The following is a 20,185-nucleotide window of genomic DNA, read 5'->3' on the forward strand; positions in this document are numbered from 1 at the left end:
AATCAATTTATTTAAGGGTATTGAATTTTTAAATCTCTCTTGTATGATATCTGATTTGTTTTAGACATTCATTTGAACTCAAATCAAATGACAATAAGAAAACTTAAATATTTTAATGACATAAAAAAGTTTAAAGGGTGTTTGAGGCAACTTTTACTTCATAATTCACCATGTTGAATAATACAATTTGAAGCAAAAGACTCTGCCGCTTCTGGTAAAACAACAAAAAAAAAAAGCATGACAGTGATGGTACATTTATAAGGTCTAAAGTTGGACTGTGAAGCCGCAAAAATGGAAAAAAGTTCCAGGCAGTGATCAGCAGATAAAAAAACCCTGACCATCCATCGTGTTAAAAACAAGAGAAACACATTCTGGCTGAGTGCACCCGGCTAAAAAAAGAGTCGATGCACATATACAAGAACAGGCTAAAATAGCTCTACTTCTCTCTGTCTGCAGGACTTCTTCTCTTCCGGGCAACAGAAGAGAGAAGTGGCTCAGAAAGCAGAAGTGGCCTTGATGCCCATAAACACACCTGGGCGCCATGTTTGGGCCCACCTCTGAAACATGTTGCCCACAGTCGCTGCAGCGCTTCAAAACAAGAGAGGCTGAGACCACAGCGGCAGAAAAAAGGGGAATTTGTTGTTCACTGTACTTGCCAGTGTACAGTGAGTGGGTGTGTGAAGTCAGCTTCTCACTGTAGCAGCTACTGTTGCTGTAGGTTTGTGCATAAACAGGGTTTTAAAAAATAAATAAATGGCAAGAGGGCGATAAATTCCTTAAAAACCTCTGTGTGCCTCTATTGGCATATTATTATTCTTCCTTATGATAGACTAAATTGCATATTCCTTTTTAAATGTATTAATGTACCGATACAGAAATGTAATATATGTTCATATACTCAGTTCCATATATGAAATATACGTGCATATTAAGTAAAAACATTTATGTATCAATTATATATGAAACTATTAAAAATTTGGAACAATTTCATATATTGACATTTATGTCTAGCAAATATTTGTTTATGCCCATATAATAGATTTATCGCCATATATGTCATGCCATTATTTATCATTTATACATATAATATATATGTATTTGTGTACATGTGTAATAGTCAAATTACACATTTAAGTTTTGTAAATAAAAAACAAAACCAAACTCAATATCAACATTGCAACGATATTATAGGGTTGACTGTTGGTGCTTTCACAAAATATTTACATAATGAGATTTCTGATAAATAATCACCAGTAATGTGGATATGAAATGGGTGCCGGCCAATAATAGAACAGCTAGAACATGCAGTCTGTTAAATTCAGGAAATTGCATCACTTTACTGTAACGTAGCCTTTAAAGTCAGGAAAAGACGACAGTTACGACATAAGACGATATCTACTGTCTTATTGGTATATTGCCCCATCCTCATGTGCACATAGTCACATAGCAAACTTACATCTTTAATTAATTTTTTTTACATTGCTAACACACCTGGTCGCAACATTACTAATGTATAAAACATTTCATGTAGAAATATTTTAAATATTTGTACATACATATTGAATGCTTATATTGTAGATACACACACACATATATATATATATATATATATATATATATATATACACACATATATATATATATATTCATACCAAAGCCTGTCATTATATGTTGATATATTTAGATATAAAACATAGACATTTATGTCAAAACTTATTAAGCTGAAAATATATAAGCATACAGATTTTTTTGTATATATGCTGTTTTTAAACACTTGCATATATATTGTTAACATATATGTTCGCAACATATATTACAGTATGAAATTTAACCATACAAATATTTTTTTAACATATCTACATGTACAAATTTTATTATGGGTATTTCATATATGTTATAAACTTATATCTTAATATATCCAGATGATGTATGTATGCGATAATAATATATCACATACAGGTAATATATATGTCAGTATCACTCTTGGTATAGAGGCATATATGTGATTTCCATATGGGTAATTAGGATATCAACTAATAGCTATCTTTGCTCATTGATTAATCTGCTGATTATTTTCTGTGAAACATTTCCCGGAGCCCAAGATAACATCTTCAAATGGCTTCTGTTGTCCAAACCAGCACTCTAAAATGCAAAGATATTCAATTTACAGTGATATGAAACAGAAAAAAGCAGCAAATGCTTGGTATTTTGCCTCAAAAATGTTGATGGTCAAAACATATGCACAGGTTTTAGGCATCTCCTCTGTACGGTCCCCACTACAGGCCTTATAGGAATACTTTGCTGATTTTTAACCAGCTTTGTATCATTACAGTGTGTGTAGTGTGTGTAAATGAACTGCGGTAAACTTTCCTCCATCTTCACAGTGCCAAGAGCTCCCTGCTCATCTCTCAGCTCAAATTGTATTTTTGCTGGATCTAGGGCTGCTGCTCGAACAACAGATTGTACTTCTGCATTTTTGTATGCCCAGCACCATGGAGACAAAGAGTATAGAAGCAGATCGAGAGAGACCCACCCCCTTCTCGCAAACTCAGATCAAACAGTAAAACTAGGCAGCACTGATCAAATATAAACCAAGATTTGGGTACTGTGTCGCCTATTTCTGGACTAAAAAGTCTTCAGAAACATAATTTAGCTCGACATTTAACTGTAATGCAAGATAGTTTGTTACCAGCCACCCGCCATCCGACAAATTTGCTTTACGTCATCCACCCTGCTGGACCGTATATTGGTCCGGTGCGGCGCAATGCACTCTGGTAGTTGAAGGTTTTCTACCTTATGAGTGATGCCACAGCACTTTCCCCTTGTTTTCTCTGGTCATGTAGCACCACTTTCAAAAGTATGTGTTTCTTTCTATTGCACAGGCAGCCCAGTTTCACTGAAAGACCATCTCTCCTGCAGTGAAATACTTCTTTAAATATGAGAAGAAAAGTCAAAAGGTAAAATGCTCACTGAGCAGGAGAGCTGTAACTACGAATGGTGACAGCGAAGATGAATTTAGAATTCCTTGAAAATGTTTGTCAATTCCTTCCTTCCTTGGAGTGATGTACAGATAAAAGAACTGAAGCGGATGAAATGTTAACCGCAGCCTTGCCACTGAACACACTTGCACAACCAGACACAGCAGCAAAACACACCCACACAAGCACACACTGACTACACGCACTACACAATGGAGAGGAAACAGATCTGTTTGTGCTTGCTAACAAATTCACACCCACCAGCCAAAAACACTCGCCTCCTCCATCACAATTTGTACACTAGGGCCCGAAAAAACGGCACAGGTTTCTGACAAACTCACCGCTTTCTTATTCTTCTTTTTAGTGCCGCGGGGTTTCTTGGCTTTCTCAATGACAGCATAGAGCGCAAAGCACAGGCGGCTCATGCGAGGCAGGTCAGCCACGTTTATGTCAAACTCCAGCTTCTGATCCCACAGCGGCTCAGAGCTGACTGTCACCTCTGAGGATGTCACCACCTTACAGAGGAGCTCACTGCCATGGAACAGACCAGCCTGCACCACGAGCTGGAAGGGAAACACACATAGACAGTGGTGATTAGATGAAGGCATGAGCATGTGGTTTGGATGCTGAAGAGTTTGTGTGAGGGAGATTGTTTGTGGAAGATTTACAGACTTCACAAGATGATTCAGAGTTTCCTGTGTCACTCAGGCTATGAGTCAAAGGGTCTACACATTCATAACGTAAGCAAGTCGCGATGCCTTTCAATGCTAAGTCCGTCCAGAATGATAAACAACCAGCAGAGCCAAAATTCAATATTGTGCAGCCATTAAGCTCCAGCCTTTTGCCAAATCAAGATAGTCTAAATCTATATTTCCAAAATATATGAGTGGCTATTCTCCCCCGGGGTGTGTTTTCAAACCTCTGCCTGCCAACTGCAGACATGACCGATAATTATGTGACAGGATAAATTTGCCATGAGTCATGATGTGCTCTGAGGCAGCGGCCGGAAGTGCACTTACACTTAATAACCCATCTAAACAGTAACGCAGTTAGTTATGAAACTGAATCACAAACACAGACACACATTAACAGAGTTCCCTACTTCTCTTCTCACTCTTTTCCTTGTTTGTCAAATTTGATGAGGGAAAAAAACTGACAGAAAACATTAATATTTGGAGTATTATTGCTGTATTGCTGCTATTTCTACATGCTCATTCACAGGGAGACACGCTTTAACACTCAGGTCAGGGCCTGTCTGCAATAGTAACATAATGCATGCATCGCCTTCAAAAAAAGAAGTGCATTGAAAGCGAGAGAGGGAGAGACAGCGTGCAGTCTGTCTTTTTTCTTAGAATCTAGGCCTCAGAATGAGATGTAAAAAGCAGATAGGCCCTCCCCACTTCCTGTTTTGAAGTTTCAACCAACCGCCTTGATGAATTATGGGAAACGTGTGGTCTGGACCATGTGACCCCCTGTCATTTACATGTCAACCCCGCTGTTCCTACAACTGAAATTGAGATATTGGTAAACAAGTGAATGCCACATTTCATTGAGTGACAAACCCACGCAAAACCACACCGACCTTCATTCCTTCGTCTGCATTGACTCGGCTGCCCTGCAGCAGGTGAATGTAGAAGGGCTCATTGATGGACCACAGAGAGGACGTGTTCTGCTGTAGAAAGAGTAAAAAGAGAGGACATTCAAAATTTTCACTCACATTCTTTACATTAAAGTGGAAACAGATAACTTTCTAAGTGGTATTCTTGTTGGTGCCACTGTCACAAACACAACTGGATCGCTTTCTGTTTTCCTAGCAACTGCCACCATTTGTTGTTACTTCAGTTCTTCCACCAGCCGCCATTTATACTACTGGGGATATTAACCACAAAGAGCTTACACTGATACTCAGTAGTACCTGAGCATAGCTACTGGTATTTACCAGACAAAACAAAAGTGCTATACTCTTCCTGTTTTAGTTGTGCATGGATGATGCACTTTCTTTGAGCCGTAAATCCAAGCAGCAACCTCGGGGCTGAAAAATGAAGCCAACATGGAAGTGCCACAAACTGCAGTTCCTTGAATGGCCACTGGAGGCTGGCTCCAGAAGCCATTGAATTCCCATAGACCCTCATGTTAAAACGTCAAACTTTACAGCAGAAATCAACATGTTTACAACCTGGTACAAAAAATAATTTTGGCCTCCATAGCTAATTCCCTTGTTCACGACAACTGTATGCGTTGTCTTATGTTGAATTTTTTTTTTTTTAGAACTAACCAGTTTCCATTTTTTTAGGGCTTAAAGTTACGCATAATTAAGGGTGGACCACTTTATGGGACAGGCTGTCTGCCGATAGTGTCCACGCCTTCTCAGGCCGATCCACGCCTCGCTCCTCCACAGCGCCAGCTGAGACTTGCCCAAATATGGTCACTTCTGACTCTAAAAAAACAAGATTGCGATCGTTGAAATGCCAATCTTAAGGCTTCAAAATGGGGGTCCACAAGCCAAAACCAAAGGTTACGTCACGGTAGCTGTTACCATCATTTTTACAGTCTATGGATCATTCCCAATGGCAGACAAAATTGCACGGTGAAAGTGGTGTCATTGTTCTACAGCAAGCAAGTTAAAGCAAGAAACTTTCACTATTTCCTCCTTAAAACGACATTTATAGCGATTACTGAAGTCTGAAGTCATGAAACTGTTGCTAAAATTTCCTGTTTGGCAACACGTCAAAGGACAGAAGCACGACAGAGGACACTTTAACCAAAAAAGTAAGAAAGAGGAACAAACTTTGAAACTGGAGGAAACTGACAAAAAGCTCTTCAGGTACTTTGATTAAGTCTTAAAAACCTGTACGTTTATTGTTTTTTTGCAGCTCATATTTCAATATTTCAAAGATATAAAGGCTTAAAAATGCATAATAGCCTTAAGTTCAAAATAGGTAATATATGCTCTGTGTTCAACTACAGTAAATGCAGGCACAGGTGTGAAGTGTAAATTATCAACATTGTGTTGCACAGCAGGTTTCAAGTGTGCCAAAGTCCGCAGTCTGGTTGAGGAACAACTGCGATGAGGAGAGAGAAAGGAAGAATTGCTGCTCTGTTAATGAAAGATGACAGCCGTCCGCTGACCTCTTACCTTCTTCAGGGGTAGTGGAGGAGGTCTGGACAAGGAGCGACTCTTGTATGCCTGGCTGCACATTCTGCCCTGCTCCTCCTGATATTTGCTGATGGTGGAGTGGTGCACCATGGTGAGGTGAGGGTTCTGACCATTTCTCAGACATGAGAATATGTACTGGGAGAAAAAGACAGACAGGAGGGGACAGGAGAATAGATCTGTTTACTCGCACAACCATCAGTCAGCTCACCCACAGATATTTCCCAGTGTTCTGATAGCGCTGGTTAACTCCTGGAGGCTGTTCATTTACTGTAGGTTAATGCAACCGAAATCTCATTATGTGTGGATGGATGCAGTTCCTTTCTGCAGGGCTGCTAGACAGATATGAGTCACCCCTGCAGGTAGCTGAGGTTTCAAAGTCAACAGTGGAGTCTCCTGCCACCAAAACCTTGACTCACCCCACTCTTGATCTGACAGCCATTTCTGATACTATGGACCACCCGCACAGGGCCAGACTCACAGGCACAATACAGAAAAGAAAATCACCCACAACCACTGAGAAAATAACAGCTCTAGTTTCTGTTTGAAATCATTTAGCAATTAACCGGTTTGACTGCACAACCTGCTTACAATGACACACCTAAAAAACAATAGCTACATAATGAGGATAAATTTTAAACAAATCTGCAGTAAGATTATTAATAAATACCAACCACTGGGAGGACACTAACAATCCAACATTTAACAGCTAAGTCAATCACAAAAATGGCACAGATGTATCCTAAAAAATCATCAACTCATTAAGTTGCTTGATTCCATCCTTAGTAAGTCACAACTCTGTGGGGGAAAAGTAGGGCTGGGTATTGTTTAAAAAATAACAGTACCACTACAAACACTAGTACCTTTAAAGTCATACTGATACCAATAGAGTCCCTCATTTAATACCTTTCTGTTCTACTTCATTCCATACACATACACACCACAGACTGTATGGTTTGTAGCTGCTGCAGCAGAGCGCCGATCACATGTCGCTTTTAATTGAAGCTTGCTGTAACTGGCAATGCAAATAGTCTTTTTTCAAAGATCTGGGTACGAAAAGGATTAAATACTTTGACTGTTAAAGTTTCAATACTACTTAGTATTGGGTCATTTAAAGGTATTGAATACCGGTACTCAGGAACTGTTGCAAAAAACTGACATGACATCTGGACTAAAGTTTGTCTGGAGGCATGTTGGAGCCTCTGAAACAAAGTGGAGGATAATTTTATGTTCTGATGAGACTAGAATTTAGCTTTTTGCTTATATTAATCGTTAACATGGAGGAAAACCAGCTTGAGTTGGAATGGGAACTGGGGAAATAATTATAATGAATAAAACATAGAACAGATCTGCTCAAAGATGCTGTTGCTGAGGTCACTCACTTTGAACTGGCACAAGGGATGATTCCCATAGATGAACTCCCACCTCCCGTTGACCTGTAAAGTGTAGTCCTCGGGCTCCTGTCGCACTGAGCGAAAGACGGTGGCCTTCTTCTTCAGGGCGCTCTTCACCAGAGCCAGTGGGAGGTCCTGAGGTTCCTGCTGCAGCATGAAGCTTTCCTGTGAGAAACACATGAATGCAAATAAAGCTGCTAGCTTTACAGAAAATGTAGCTTTCATGTCGGGGGATCTTGCTCCCGGGTGATGTTTTGAAGGTGGCATTCGTGGTGTGGGAGCGGGATTTCCAAAGCTGCTCACATTTACTTAAAATCCTCCTTTGATTTGTCTCAACAACCTTTAGAAATATGACTCATAAAAACTACAACATCAACTCACATCACAAGCCTCAAACTTGACATTGATGAAAATCTTCTTGGTGTTTTTTGACTTCACGCTCCCGCTCTGCGGCAGAGAGCAGCACGGCTCCAGTTCACATGGGAAGCTGTATTCCAACCACTGCTGCCATGGAAACATCTGCCGCTCCTGAGCCTTCTCTTCGCAGAAAGTACGCATCTTCGTCCGAAACTCGTTCACCTCATGGTTCTTCTGGGCTTCAAACTCATGGAGACCTGAAAAATCATAATGAAAGTGTCAGATAATACAGGTCTGGTACAGTGAGAGGAACGCTGAGCTCATTGTGAAAGATTTGTTTTTACAATCATTTACTGGAGCTTTTAATTAAATGAAACTCAAAGTAACTGACTGAGTGAAGTGAAACTTATTAAAGACAAACAAGAACAGATTATCGGGTAAAACTCTCATGACTGAGGTCAGAATATTTGAACTCGCAATAGTTAGCCTAGCTGTGCTCCATTTTCAAGTTAGATTCATTAGCTTATAGCTAGCTAACTAATAAAAAATATTTTAGTGCCTTCTTTTTTCTTCAAATGTTAGAGTTAATTTTGCTAACTGTTAAGAAAGTGTTACATCTTTATTTCAGTGCTGCAGGAATGAGTCCTAAAATCTGGAAATGAGTTAGCACGTTAGCACTCCCGCTTCCCTATTTTTGAAGTCAAATGGTTTTTACTTAGATGCCTGAAATAAGGTCTGTGGTTAACAAAAGCTGAAGAGACTTTCAAGTTTTGTTGTACAACATAACATACGTCACTAAATACCCCACTCATGAATTTCAAAGCTTTTATGTGTCTTAAAAAAGGCAGTTGATTAGAAGTGGCTAAGTTGTTCCGAGATTGTTGGGACATTAAATGTCATCACACCGAACAGCAAGCTCAGTGGTAGGAATGTTGAGTCATATGTAGTTGGTTTATAGCCTTTTTTCTGCAACAAACCAAAACCCAATGGAAATATCCCATAGGTTTTCTTTTAAGGGAACCAGGGGGATGTTAACTTCTTGATTGGACTACAAATTTAAGTTATCCCTGCACCACTCTGTCGTGCTGCTGTTGTGCTTGTTCCTATGGATGTTTCTCTGATTGGGAAGACAGTTGAGCCAATCAGAGTTTTGTATGCAGGATTAAGAATGGGACCGCCACCTTCATGTGCCCGTACAGTCTGTCATAAGTTGACTAACAGAAATAACAATTCCCGAAACAACATGTTTCTTCAGTTAACGTGAAAGCATTAACTACTATAGAAACTGCTATGGAAATTTCCTCGTCACCTGAAAATGATGATGATGATATATCACTGTATCACTAGAACGGAGAGGAGAGTCACTACTGATTGGTTAGTGTTAAACAGAGTGAAACAAAATGGCAATTTGATCTGAATTATATGTGATTTCACTTCAGTGTTGTAGGGCTGAACAATATGGAGAAAATCAAATATCACAATATTTTTGACCAAATACCTTCGACATTGATATTGTGACGAAACTGTAGGGTTGATTATTGTTGCCTTCACAAAATATTTATACAGTGAGATTTTCAATAAATGCTCATCACATCAAATAAATATTGTTGAAATGATCTGAGTAGTGTTGTCAAAACTATTGATTTATCGATACATATCGATCTTCCAAAGTATTGATGCACCAATACCAGCTGTGCTTTCTAGCTCTCTCTTGTTTTTATTGTTCACAGGAGTCATTATGCTTTTTTCTGCCACTAACCAAGAAAATAAAAGTTGTCATTATTATGTTAAAGCCCTGTTATATTTATCTCTTCATGAAAATTTTTAAATTTTATGTCCTCAATGTACATTTTTCCCTGTGGTATAAAAAATGGTATCGAACAGCACTGAATCGAAGTTAGAAATTCCAGTATCTTGACAGCACTAAATCAGAGGTCTGGACAATGACTCAGAAGACTGGAGCCACGCAAGGAAACTCTCATCTCCTTATTGATGGTGGCAGAAGACTGCATCTTGTCCTACACTTGGTAACTATACACAACAACACCACCAACCAGCAAAAACATACAGCAGGTCAGCTCTGTCAGAGGATGCGGCTGACCTTTGCCAATCAACTGGCTGATCTGGGTGTTGGTGAGTTTCTCCACTCGGTCGCCCTCCCTGGCCACCAGCCTCAGAACACACATGAAGGGCCGCACGTCGCTTATGCGCCTCGATTCTTCCTCCAGTTCTTCCCTCTCTGCTGTCTGGTTGATGCAGGTGAAGACGTACGCATCAGGATCACCCAGTGCACTGAATAGCGCCTCGCTTCTGGCATTTTTCCAAACCATCTGAAACAAGAGACACCAGCAGTACATGAGGTTGAGAGCGCCGTGTTTATGATCTGGCGTGTACAGCATGTTCTCTGGGCCTGTTAAATTTATTCTTGAGGAGTCATGTCAAACAAACTTTATCCAGACAGTAATTTAAAGCAGCTTGACTACTGTCATTATATTGTCAAAGCTATCAACTAAAGCGCTGTTGAAGAGGAACATATTTGCCACCACTCTGATGACTCTCATTTACTCAATGAGATAAAATGACACTCAACTGTACAAAAAAATGACCCCGACAGTTTCTGAACATGTTCTAAAATTCTTTGTGAATCACCCCGATTGGAAAGACATTTAATCTCTTAATCATCTTAACAGCTTCCAAGAGTATCATTACTTAACACAGCTAAATCAAACAGCCTGAAGTGGCAGAACTGTTGGCATAGAAACTGGCATATTCACATTTAACAGCAGATCTGCCTCAGCAGAGAGCTGGCCGTGTATACCAAGGAGGAACGCTGTGGCTCCTTCCCCAACAGTTGCATCAAAACTTCAAGATGAATCAAAAGCACAAGCGGGCATTGTTCGGATTGTGTCATGTTTTAATTAGGTTAATGTCTAAAGGAAATATTCAGCCAATTTGCTTAAAAGCTTATTGAGTAAATATTGTAAATAACATTCTGAATCAGTGGTCACCAGGGCTGCACCGCTGCGCTGCAGTCAGTCAATCGCAATCTATCATAAGGTCTTGTCTTCTAACAGGTGAACTGCACTTTAATTGTCCAAGCCAAAAATATTCTATCAAGGGTTTTCTGATCTCTAAAAGCAGCTAGTGATAATTAATTAAAGGGAGATGGGAGGGGACGTACTTTTTTGATGCCTTTGATGGTGTCGTTTCGAGACACAGGGAATTTGAGGAAGATCCCAGTCGGCAGCAGGAAGTCCATCATGATCCCCAGGTCCCCCTCCTTCTCCCATTCCTCCTGCATCCCATACTTCCCCGGGGGCATGGTGACGGCCTCTCATTTACCGTCAGTTCCTCTGCTGCACACCGGAAGACAAGCCGGCCGTCCACACAGAGGAAACACAGCCGGGGGTTAATATGTCCACTATGAACACGTGTAACAGTACAGTGTGTTGTTTGTTCCCAAAACCTGAAGCTGTCTGTCTGCACAAGGTTGTTTATGAGTATTAGAGGGCAAAAACAGAGTGTGTATGACATGAATGAATGAGTGACACTGTGGATGATCCTGCAGCTGAAGGGCCTTGTTTGCACCTGATGCCTTCCTCCATCTCCTCAATGTTTAATGCATATACAAGGATTTTAATATACGATATAAAATGGCAAACTGAGGCATGACATTGGGATTCTTCACACTTTACTATCAGCGTATAATCTGCAGTTTAATATTCAGTTAAATTCATACATCTCCATCTTAAAAGACTGAATGTTCTGTCAGAAAAAGGTGCTCAGGGTCAAATCAGGTGAAGACAAACTACAAAGAAACTTCAATCCACTGAATCATACACACTGCAAAAAAACAGACATTTTGGTAATGTGATGTGCTACTTCCTGTCAGTCTCCTGAGCTGACAGTGCAGACAGAGAGCATTTTATCTTGAGAGTAATTTTCACAGTTTGCCCTAAAGTAATTCTACACTATTGATTTTGGTAAGAGGAAACTTGCCCTGCGTGAGCTGCATTGCCTGTATCTTAATGCCAGATATATGCTGACTTCAGCCCGTATATAAAAATGTAATTAAACGGATTTACAGTATGGATATTATAGCGCATTGTAAATGTTTAAAATCAGAAAAATAAAACAGAAGGTGCACATGAATAAGCTATGCGATATAAAAGGTGATATTTAGCTGTTTAAGTAAAACTTGTGCTATATGTATGATAGCAAAGCCTTGCCAACCTGTTAGCGCAGACACCAACCTGTCAGCTCTACAAGCCGGTCATCTCTTCATGGTTTTCTCCCAGCGAAGATGGAGGCTGTAACATCACGGAGACATGTCTCGCTCAGGCGGCTGAGGACTGCGGATGTATCCGTGAAGTTGGAGCAATGTGACGTGTTGAAAAGCCAGCTCAAACGGAGGATTCGCCAGCACACGGCTCATGTGAGACGGAGGAGTGTGTGCGTGTGCCTGCTCCGGTCCGGTGCGCCGTCATTCATGGTGTGATGTTGCTGCGCTGAGCCTGACTGACTGAGACTGAGCGGCTGCGCTCTGCCTCTCTGCTCCCTGCGGGCCAAGGGACCGTCCAACAAAACTTCTGTACGCGCCAAGTGAACGTGCAGCTCTGCCTCTCTGTAACTTCCGCCCTCCGCTCCTTATATGGGCTTACTTGTTCTTTTCTGTCTAAACACACATTTAGACAACCACTCCATTAGTTAACTGACAGAAAAAAAAAACTGGAAACTAGTTTGATTATTGCCATTTCAGTAATTTTTAAAGTCAACTATTTGCCAGTTCAAGCCTCTCAATGTGAAGATGAGCTGCTTTTATATTTTAGTTTATCAGTCATTTTTTAAATTAATAAACTAAGAAATTAAATAATTCCTCACAAAGTTCAACAGTTTAAGCAAACGACTCATAAGCACTGCTTTTAATGTGGTAGTTAACTGAATAGCCTTTCTTTGAATTTTGGACCACAGTGGAGGAAGTATTCAGATCCTGTCAGTTAAAGTACCACAACAAACAAACAAACAAATAAATAAATAAATAAATAAATGAAAATACTACTTATAGCCTACTGCTACTAGTACAACAACACAAACAACAACAACAACAACAACAACAACAACAACCACTACTACTACTACTTCCACTAATAATGATAATAATTATGATGCTGATAATGATAATAATATTAGCCTAATTATAATAACGTCTATACTACCACTATGACTATTACTACTATTACTACTACCACTAATAATAAAAATGATAATGATAATAGCCTAATAATAATGGCTATACAACAACAACAACTACTACTACTACTAGCTACTTTTACTACTACTACAGCTACGATTAATAATAATGACAATAATGATAATATCAGCCCAATAATAATGGCTATACTACAACTACTACTACTATTCCTACTACAACATTACTACTAAAAATAATGACAATGATAATGATAATATTAGCCCAATAAAAATGGCTATACTACTACTACAACATTACATTACATTAATAATGATAATGACAATGATAATAATATTAATCACTCATAATAATAATAATAATCATCATCTCCCTCACACAAGTAAAGGTCATGTTCGAAAATGCAACCACAGTAAAAATGCAGAAGTAGTCTGTTATGGGCAAAATGCAACTGAAGTATCAAAAGCACAAACAATTCAGAGAAACGGTCCCTGTGATGTGTTATACTATCATATAATACATTTTGGATTATTATTACTGAGACATATGTATGTCATATACAAGTTGCATTTTACTGCTGTATTTTCTCTAGGCGAACCATTTTTTTTTAAAGTCTATTTTATAGATGTATCACAAACAGATCTAAAATAATAATAAATATTTTATAAGCTCATCAGATGCTTTATGTAAAATCTTTATCTGTAAATTATCTAATAGATGATGAATAAACAAATGTAAAGGAGTAAAAAGAAAAATGTTTCCCTCTGAAATGTAGTGGAATGGAAGTACAAAGTGGCATCAAATAGAAAGAATCATGTAAAATACAAGTACCTCAAATTGCAATAACAGTACTTAAGTAAATATACTGTGTTAGATTCTTCCACTGGGTTTGGGACTGTTGGTCAGATAAAAGAAAAAAATATGAAAATAATTGTTTGTTGCAGCATTTTAGTCTCTCTGATGTTCATTGTGATATTAAAAAAGCTTCTCTAATTTCTCAGGGACACCAATGAGAGCTTTAGAATCTTATGCACTGTCGCCACAAATAGACCCGAGGTGGCTCCTGGTTTTCAAAATTCTTGTAAGTCAGATGGTGGTTAGGTTTATTTCCAGGTACTATGTTGTCACTTGTGAAAGTCCAGCCCCCTGACTATTTATTTATATATTTCAATAAAAGGAGGTTAAACTGTGCAATCACTTGTTTATGTGCACTAATATAGGTAACCCATCATAAAAGAGACGGAAGAAAATGATATATCTGATGTTAAATGAACGTTACATGCAGGTGCATATAAGAGTTGATGAATTCAAAAATGTATATTTGTAAAATGAATAAATAAATATACCTTTTTGGTGAAAATTTTAACTACTTCCTAAATAAAACCAGTAAAATGACAAAATGCTTTGTGAGTTAAATGTTCAGACGGCCCCCAGCGTTCATATTTACACACACTGAACTTTACTTTAATGTCCTTTATTAATCAGGAGTTTTTAAGAAGTGGATGTCTGTAATCAAAATGAAACTCCTCAATGGGAAACCTGCCTTCCTTTTTCATATTACCATCAGGTAACTATAAGCCAGAGATATAACCAGAGAGGATTTTAGTTTTGCAGCAAACAGTGAGCAATGTCAACACCCTGGAAGTGGAGCGCAAACCACAGTAGTACTACCGTAAAAGGGGAAATGCAGGGGCCAACATCATCAGCATGACATTACAAATATTCCCTCTGCGCTATTTGATGCATAAAGTACCTCATTCTTTGACTTGATAGCTAGGCCAGGCTGCGTCTTAGCGAGAGACATCACAGGTAAATAAAAACATATTTGTCAGTTTGGTTTGCAGGTGTTAATCCTTCATGTGCACTCAGAGTCTTGGTGGTCTAGTAGCTCTGGTAAAAAACAGGAAGTGATTGTACAGAAGAGAAACTTTTGGCTGACTGACAGACTGAAAGTATCAACCTGCTTTCAACCCGCCAGTCGCTGAGCTATTTTCAACTATAAAACCCTGCCAGTAAACAAGAGTCGAAGCTTTTGTCAGCTGTGTCGGACAAAAGCTTCAACTCCGCCTGCTTTAATAGGAACTCTGGAGCCACAGTACTGTGTTCAGAGGGGTCACATAGGTCAGATCATTTCTGCTGGGATTTAATGAAACTGCAGTTTTAACTAAATTTAAAAAACACTTTCTCAGTGCACGAAAACACCAAATATTTAAGACAATATATTTACCCTGACAATAAGCGAACACATTATTAGGTATGTCATGTGATCTTCAGATGTGTGACCTGTTTACTGTCTTTAGGCTTACCCGCAGTGCTGTGGGGGGGCTGAGAGGGGTACATTCACTTCCTGGGTAAGTGTTGTTCTGGCCCTGTCAGCCAAATAGAAAAACAGTCAAGACTTAGAAAATTGCACTCTATTTCTTCTTTTTTCTTAAAAATGCACATTCTTCTATTTGTTATTCCTCTCCTTTCTCTCATGGTGTGTTGTGCAATATAACAGTGTTGTCATTTTGAAGAAAATTCCCAAGAAAAAGAGGTGCTGATCTAATACAAAATAGATACAAAAGATTATATTAACAAGTAAAATAAAAGCAAACACAATGCCAGAAAATGAAGTATGCAACAGTAACAACAAATCATAAAGGTGACAGATAATGACCCAAAACACACCACCACCAACTGCCTTGCTGTGGAAGCTGAAGGTGAAGGTGATGGACTGGCAAAGTATGTATCCAGCCCTAAACTCACCTGTGCACCTGTGGGCCATCCTCAAGCTGAAGGTGGGGTAGCGCAAGGTGTCTTCACATCCATCTGCTCCATGATGTCATCATGGAGGAGTGGGAGAGGATTCCTGAAGCAACCTGTGAGCTCTGGTGAATTCCATGCCCAAAAGGGTTAAGGCAGTGCTAGATAATAATGGTTGGCACACAAAATATTGACACTTTAGGCACAATTTGGACATGTTCACTGTTTAGATGTTGATGGCTGTGTTTTGAGTAATTTTCAGAGGAAGGTAAATCTATACTACTATACAAGCTGTACACTGACTACTTTAAGTTATATCAAAGTGTCATTTCTATAGTGTTGTCCCATGAAAAGATATAATGAAATATTTGCAAAAATGGGAGAGGTGTACTCACTTATGTGAGATACTGTATTTATAATCAGTTACAGTTACTGAGAAAGAAAATGCATTTTAATGTCAGTTACTAACCTGCATGTTGGTGATTACAAAAGGGTTACATCTAAATATATACTTTTGGGAACTATGTAGAATATAACATTCGTTCTTTGCTTTGCATCTTTTCAACATGTAGGAATGTCTTTTTTGGCACATTTCTGAATGACAACATATACACTTATGTTTTTAGGACTTTTCAGCATTATTGCAAAGTTTAAAGCATTTCTTCTAAAAGCAATCAAAAATGTATTAAGTTACTTTGATGAAGTAATTCAAATAGTTAAAAGGGTAACTAGTAGTCTGTAACCTATTTCATTTCAAATGTAACCTTCCCAACACTAGTGGTAACTGAAAAATGTGCAAAAATTCATTTCTACGTGTTGGATTTTGTATGGATTCAACAAATGAGATATAAAGTGTGTTTTTTGTGTGTTTTAGAGGTGTTGGTAGGTTGATTTCGTTACCTCATGCAAAAGCCAAGCTTGCTGTTAAGCTTTCCTGTTTAAGCTGAGCTAACTGGATGCTGGTTTTAGCTCCATGACAGATATGAGAGTGAAATTAACCTTCTCATCTGACTCAGCATGAAAGCGGATGCACTTATTTCCTCAAATCTCCCTCAAAAAATCCAACTATTGCTTTGCACTATAAATAACTTTCATCTGATGTTGACATAAAAGTAAGGGCTCGAAAATGACCCTTGGTTGGAGGAAACTGTACCTGACTGCTAGCTGAATGTCTTTTCAGAATCAAAGATGAAAAGATTATTTGTTGATAGACAGAACAGCCATCCAACTTTTGAGACAATCTCAAGGGTCTTTAAATTACACTGAGTTTGGTTACAGAGTGAGATCTAACATCATGCCATTAACAGTGCAAAGAAATACAAGCAGTACTTTTGAATGATTTGACAAAGAGGAAGTGTGTTGCAAAGAGAGAGAAAAAAATGGCACCTAACATGGACTAACTCCCTGAGGAACTCCACAGAGGATGAGAAACTGCCCATGTTGACTCAGAACGTTCTGTCTGTAGGCCAGCAGGTAAACAATGTGCCATTGATACACCACATTTTGAAGGTGGTTAATCAGCATGGCCCATCATGTCAAAAAGAGAAGTAAGATCTAGGCGGAAAAAACAGCAGTATAAAGAGCTAAAATTAAATCACCTGAGACTTTCATATGTGCTTATCATCTGAGATGTTTATTTCCTAACACCACTCTGAACTGTATCAGATGTAATATGAAGGCTTAAATAACAACTAAGACATCCTCCATAAATGGGAGACTGAAGCTTAGACAAGACTTGATTTAAAAGTCAATTTTATATATATAGCATAGTTATATCACAAGTTTGCTTCAAGAGGATGTACAACACCCTTTGTCCTTTGAACCTTGCTTCCTCTTAGTCTTCCTTAAAGATGGTAGCACCACTAATTATTTCAAGAGTAGAGTGATGCAGCACAGAGAAAACTGGAGGCCACAGTTCCAAAGACTGTTTGAACAATATAGAGGGAGACTTTTCAGACTGGCTGTAATAAAAGACACCGGCTGAAAAGGTTAGCTTTAGAAAAATTCATATTTGAGAAATTTCCTCTCAGGTTTCAGACACGAGTCAAGGCTAGAGATATTAATGAGGAAACATATTCTAAAAAGGATCTTAGGCGTATGTGAGACAACATCACAGAGATAATTTTGTTTTGCTTTTTCCTTGTGAATATCTAGTTTTATCATAACATTTTTTTTCCAAATTACCCTAATATCATTCAGCCAAAGCTGAGTTTTTGAAACTGAAGACATTTATGATGGCTCGGTTACATTAGGTGTCCCAGTAAGCTCTTCCAGTGAGCCAGCATGCACAACACCAGCGCCCCCTCTAAGTATTAAAGACACCCGTGCTTTCCCTTCTATACCATGTCAAAATGACTGATTGCAAAAGGTCTATTATTCTGAGAAACAAGCTTCTCTGAAGGTAACACAGAAGGGAAGGCTCTAATCAAACAAACAAGCACTTACGAGGAAGTAAGTGGCAACTTATTTAGAACAGAAGCACCGACAGAGTAAGAGCATAAAAGCGGAGGAGTTCAGCTCAGGGTTAAGTAAAGGACATAAGTTACGAAACATAACTGGCCTGTGATGGCATAAGAAGACTGCCATTTCAAAATTTTGAACAGAAAAACTACATTTTAAGTTTAAGTGCTCCTATTTCATACCTTCACACACCATCTGTTAATTAATGGAGGTCATTAACAAAAGCTGGAATGATGTGGGAACTTATGAATAAGCAATTTAGAGAGGCTGGACATATGACTGTCACATAATCACCAAAGATTTAAATGCTGTCAGATCTAAATAATATTGTCAGAAGGAATAACAGACAGCTCTTGATCTTTTAGTTGTCTACCTACTTTACTTGATTAGTCAGATTAAATTTATACTGTATAATGACTGATTATTTTATGTCAATATGTCATGTGACCACTTTTACAGACAATTACAAACATTTCCTAATTTCAAAGTTCATAAAATACCTGAACTGTGTTGAGTTTGGTAAAATCAGAGTTTTGTGGGACTAAATCTGTGACAAAATGTGAGTGCTCCTCTACAGTTTTGTTTTAAACTTAATAATTGTGTCATTTACCCTAATCCACAGAGGCCTTATATTTGTCCTTGACTGTTTGGTCAGCAATGCACTTACAGTTTCTCTCTCATCAGCTGTGTCAAACTCAGTCTGTCATTGCTATGGCAACATTTTAGGTGCCTGACTTCCCTCAAGGCTTCGGTGTACGCTCAGTGATGCAAACTTTCAGTTTACTGAAAGACTGAAATGCTCAACAAAGGCACTCATCACAAGACTAAACAAAAGTTTAGAGGGAAAAACGTTTGTGATTTCAGAGCATTACTCTATTTGATGTGTGCTATCAGAATAAATGATGGTGTATGTTTCTACGAATCATAGATATGTTACAATACTATGTTTTAAAAGCAGTAGATATGGTGACACTATACACTGATCAGCCAAACCATTAAAACCACTGGCAGGTGAAGGGAATAACATTGATCATCTTGTTACAGTGCAATGTTCTGCTGGGAAACCTTGGGTCCTGGCATTCATGTGGATGCTACTTGACATGCTCTACCCACGCAAACACCGCTACAGAACAAGTATGCCTGATCAAGGCAACAACACTCCCTGATGGCAGTGCCCCCCCCTGGTGAGGTACCAGCACATCCCACAGATGCTCGATCAGATTGGGATCTGGAGACCAGTTTGACACCTTGAATTCTACGTTCCTCGGGCCATTCCTTAACAGTATTTGTGGTGTGGCATAGTGCACTGTCCTGCTCGGGGCTCACTGCCATGAGGGAGTGCTGTTGCCATGAAGGGGGGATCTCAGTCTACATGTGTGGATGGGTGGAGCACGTCAGGTGGCGTCCTCATGAATGCCTGGAACCAAGGTTTCCCATTAGAACATTGCATTGGAACAAGATGATCAATGTTATTCACTTCACCAGCCAGTGGTTTTAATGTTTTGGCTGATCGTTGTTCATGTGTTGTGACAATTAAGCATCCATGAGTGGTTAGGTGTAGGCACAATAATCAATGGTTTGGTCGCTCAACATGTCCCAAACTCTCGTTACAAAACACTCACTTTTGTTGTTCTCGAACAGTACTCTGTGACTGTCTGCTGCCTAGTAGGCGTCTCACCCAGGTGTCACGCCATCTGTCATCACGTCCTCCTCCTCCTGGTGAGAAACTCAGCTCATAATACATATAATCTGAGCTACATCATATACAAGAAACATACAAATGTAGCATATCTGTGGTTTTCAGAAACATACAATGACAATATTGTAGAGCAACTGGGATGTATCAACACTTTCAGGTACCTGAATAAAGAGTAGATACTTTACACAT

The 20,185-nt window shown here is 39.0% G+C and overlaps 1 protein-coding gene across 1 annotated transcript in view; it reads right to left on the reverse strand.

Annotated features, from left to right (window-relative positions):
* The window catches only part of pik3cd (phosphatidylinositol-4,5-bisphosphate 3-kinase, catalytic subunit delta), a 30,926-nt gene extending 18,451 nt beyond the window's left edge, over positions 1 to 12,475 (reverse strand). Inside the window, exons 1-8 of the mRNA XM_049580820.1 lie at positions 12,137 to 12,475; positions 11,065 to 11,239; positions 9,985 to 10,213; positions 7,908 to 8,140; positions 7,515 to 7,691; positions 6,115 to 6,270; positions 4,561 to 4,650; positions 3,320 to 3,541 (exon numbers count right to left, since the gene is read on the reverse strand). Coding sequence (XP_049436777.1) covers positions 3,320 to 3,541; positions 4,561 to 4,650; positions 6,115 to 6,270; positions 7,515 to 7,691; positions 7,908 to 8,140; positions 9,985 to 10,213; positions 11,065 to 11,205 — 1,248 coding nt within the window. The 5' untranslated portion in view covers positions 11,206 to 11,239; positions 12,137 to 12,475. The remainder of the gene's footprint in view (positions 1 to 3,319; positions 3,542 to 4,560; positions 4,651 to 6,114; positions 6,271 to 7,514; positions 7,692 to 7,907; positions 8,141 to 9,984; positions 10,214 to 11,064; positions 11,240 to 12,136) is intronic.
* Between the last annotated feature and the right edge of the window lie 7,710 nt (positions 12,476 to 20,185).

The sequence above is a fragment of the Epinephelus fuscoguttatus genome, linkage group LG7 (genome assembly GCF_011397635.1).
Source record: "Epinephelus fuscoguttatus linkage group LG7, E.fuscoguttatus.final_Chr_v1".
NCBI classification, from domain to species: Eukaryota; Metazoa; Chordata; class Actinopteri; order Perciformes; family Serranidae; genus Epinephelus; species Epinephelus fuscoguttatus.